The following is a 3653-nucleotide window of genomic DNA, read 5'->3' as shown; positions in this document are numbered from 1 at the left end:
ACTCCAGTCTGGGCCACAGAGTGAGACTCCAACTCAAAAAAAAAAAAAAAGACTGGGTAGCTTGTTCCTAACTGGTGTAAAGGATTGACTGCCAGTAATGTTTGGGGTAGACTAGAGAAATGAAGACAGAGGAATCCAGGGAGGGAGGACTCAGAACTAGGATGGAGATCAGGAGAGCTAGAAGGAGAGTTGAAAGAGACGTTGAGAAAGTTTTCACAACTGATGTGAGATAATGGGATGAGTTGAAGAGCTGTACAACGTGCCCGTGGGAGGATGATGGGGCCACGCTGACGGGGGGACCTTGGGAAGTCCATCTCATTTGACCCAGCACCACTTTCCATCCCATCCCCAGATTAACAAGCAGAATGAGCAGATGCATGCACTACTGGCCATTGCCCTCACCATGTACCCCATGCGTATCGACGAGAGCATTCACCTCCAGCTGCGGGAAAAATATGGCGATAAGATGCTGCGCATGCAGAAAGGTGACCCACAAGTCTACGAGGAACTTTTTAGCTACTCCTGCCCCAAGTTCCTGTCACCTGTAGTGCCCAACTATGACAACGTGCACCCTAACTACCACAAAGAGCCCTTTCTGCAGCAGCTGAAGGTGTTTTCTGATGAAGTGCAGCAGCAAGCCCAGCTCTCAACCATCCGCAGCTTTCTCAAGCTCTACACCACCATGCCTGTGGCCAAGCTGGCTGGCTTCCTGGACCTCACAGAGCAGGAGTTCCGGATCCAGCTTCTTGTTTTCAAACACAAGATGAAGAACCTGGTGTGGACCAGTGGCATCTCCGCCCTAGATGGCGAATTTCAGTCAGCTTCTGAGGTTGACTTCTACATTGACAAGGTATGGCTATCCGTGGTCATCTCTGGGGGCATTCTGTGTTCATCCTTTTAGCAATATATAATTATTAGGCATTCACTATCTTCCAGCTGCTGTTCTGGACACTTGGGATACATCAGTGAACAAAGTCAATGAAAGTTTTCTGCCTTTGTGGTGCTGTCATTCTAGTACATAAAGTGATAAACAACAGGCGGTAAAATTAAGTAAGCTATATAGTGTGTTAGAAATTGCCAGCCGGGCTTAGTGGCTCAGCCTGTAATTCCGCGCCTTTGGGAGTCTAAGGTGAGTGGATTGCCTGAGCCCGCGGGTTCAAGACCCACCTGGGCAACTTGGCGAGATCTCATCTCTACAATAAATAAAAAATTAGGCGGGCATGGTAGCGTGCGCCTGTAGTTCCAGCTACTCGGAAGGCTGAGGAGGAAGGATCGCCGGAGCCCAGCAGGTGGAGGCTGCGGTGGCTGGGAGCAGCCACTGCACTCCAATCTGGGCGACAGAGTGAGACTCCAACTCAAAAAAAAAAAAAAAAGAAGTTGCCAAGTAATACAGAGTAAGGGTAGGGGTCATGGGATGTATAGGTTGTAGTATTAAAGTACTCAGAACAGGCTTTGTTGAGAAAGTGAAAGTTACGCTAAAACTTGAAGGAGGTGAGGTCATTAACCAACCAGATATCTGAGGGGCAAGCCTTCCAGGCAGAGGAACAGGAAGAACAAAGGCCCCAGGGCAGTAGTGAGTCTAACAAGTGTGAGTTACAGGTACATATGCCTGAGTGGCATGAGGGAGCAGGCTGTGGTAGAAGATGAGGCTGGAAACTGTTGAAAGTACTTTACAGGTCGGGCTCGGTAGCTCAGTCTGTAATCCTGTGTTTTGGGAGGCCGAGGTGAGTGGATTGCTTGAGTCGGCGGGTTCGAGACCCTCCTGGGCAACTTGGCGAGACCTTATTTCTACAATAAATCAAAAAATTAGCCAGGAGTGGTAGCGCGCGCCTGTAGTTCCAGCTACTTGGAAGGGTGAGGCGGAAGGATCACCAGCACCCAGCAGGCCAAGGCTGCCGTGGCCGTGCCACTGCACTCCAGTCTGAGCGACAGAGTGAGACTCCAACTCAAACAAAACAAAACAAATAGCAGCAAAAAAGAAGGTACTTTACAAGTGGGAGGCCGTTATCTTAATTTTAACGTCATGGGCTAGTGCTTCCTGTTTGTGAAATTAATTGCACAGAATGCACCCTTTGTGTTTGGCTTCTTTTGCTTAATGTTATAATTGAGAGAATCACTGTCTGGAGTCTGTGTCTGTAACATTTCTTCCATATCTATTGCTTTGTGATAGTCCATCTACTACAGTTATTGTACTGCAGTTTGTGTATTCTCTTGTTGATGGACATTTGGGTGGTTTTGGCTGTTGCAGAAAACGCTCATAAAGTTTTAGAGTGGCTATCCATGGTCCCTTTAAGACTTTTTTTTTTCTTTCTTTTTTTGGAGTTGGAGTCTCACTCTGTCGCCCAGACTGGAGTGCAGTGGCCGCTCCTGGACACGGCAACCTCGACCCGCTGGGCTCCGGTGATCCTTCCGCCTCAGCCTCCAAGTAGCTGGATCTACAGGTGTACGCTACCATGCCCGGCTAATTTTTTATTTATTGTAGAGATGAGATCTCACCAAGTTGCCCAGGCTGATCTCGAACCCGCAGTCTCGGGCAATCCACTCACCACAGCCTCCCAAAGGCGCAGGATTACAGGCTGAGCCACTAAGCCCGGCTGACTTTTTTTTTTTCAGTTTTACATTGATGTATATCTTTGTATGCATCAAGTTCTTTCTGGAAGGATACATAAGCAGCACAGCATGGTTTTCTCCTCTCAAAAGGAGAAGCAAGTTGAGGAACAGTGTTTTCATTTTGGCGATTTTAAGTTCAAGCTGGACAATTTAATGTTTTTTGTTTTGTTTTGTTTTTTTGAGTTGGAGTCTCACTTCGTCGCCCAGACTGGAGTGCAGTGGCCGCTTCTGGCCACCGCAGCCTTGACCTGCTGGGCTCCGGCGATCCTTCCGCCTCCGCCTTCCAAGTAGCTGGAACTATAGGGGTGCGTTACCATGCCCGGCTGATTTTTTAAATTTAGTGTAGAGATGAGGTCTCGCCAAGTTGCCCAGGCGGGTCTCGAACCCGCGGCCTCAGGCATTCTACTCACTTCAGCCTCCCAAAGCGCAGGATTACAGACTGAGCTACCGAACCTGGCTTGTATTTTTATTCGTATTATAAACCTGAAAAGGCAGTCTTCCACGATGAGATAAATTTCATGTCAGTGGCAACCAGGAACAGAATTTGGAATGATGTAAATTCACATGAGCAGTCAGAATGAGCTAAAATGCATATATGTATTTTTGGCATCCTCCTTATTATTAGTCATTATCTCTATTTTTTTATCTTCTGGATTAATTTCTTTTTTTTTGAGTTGGAGTCTTACTCTGTCACCCAGGCTGGAGGGCAGTGGCACTGTAGCAGGATAAATAGAGAGATCGTGACACGGAGACTATTATAGGAAGTGGCACTTTATTACACTGGCTAGTACAGCGGGCTCAATGGAACTAATGCGTCCAAACCCAGTGCCCCAGAACAGGAGACATGGGGTCTTATACCCTTGTTGCGGTAAGGGAGGTGGGTCGTATTGAGTGATTACATATTTCCTTTGGAATCTTACAAGGTTGTACTCAACAAAATCAGATTTTTTAAAGAACAAATGGTTTCCAGAAACTGCAGGCTTGTAAACCATCAACTTCAGAAGGGAGGTTTTATATGACTCTTTTTTTTTTTTTTTTTTTTG

At 46.9% G+C, this 3653-nt stretch overlaps 1 protein-coding gene across 2 annotated transcripts in view; it reads left to right on the top strand.

Annotated features, from left to right (window-relative positions):
- Positions 1-3653, top strand: part of LOC103265646 (eukaryotic translation initiation factor 3 subunit L) — a 26922-nt gene that overhangs the window by 14441 nt on the left and 8828 nt on the right. For both annotated transcript variants that reach the window (XM_021715142.1, XM_021715141.1), the window contains one exon: positions 353-850. In XM_021715142.1, the coding sequence (XP_021570817.1) occupies positions 353-850 (498 nt within the window). The remainder of the gene's footprint in view (positions 1-352; positions 851-3653) is intronic.

The sequence above is a fragment of the Carlito syrichta genome, unplaced genomic scaffold (genome assembly GCF_000164805.1).
Source record: "Carlito syrichta isolate Samal-C Ts95f unplaced genomic scaffold, Tarsius_syrichta-2.0.1 Scaffold306714, whole genome shotgun sequence".
Lineage (NCBI taxonomy): Eukaryota > Metazoa > Chordata > Mammalia > Primates > Tarsiidae > Carlito > Carlito syrichta.
Note: the sequence above shows the minus strand (reverse complement) of the source record. Positions and strands in the feature narration are given on the sequence as shown.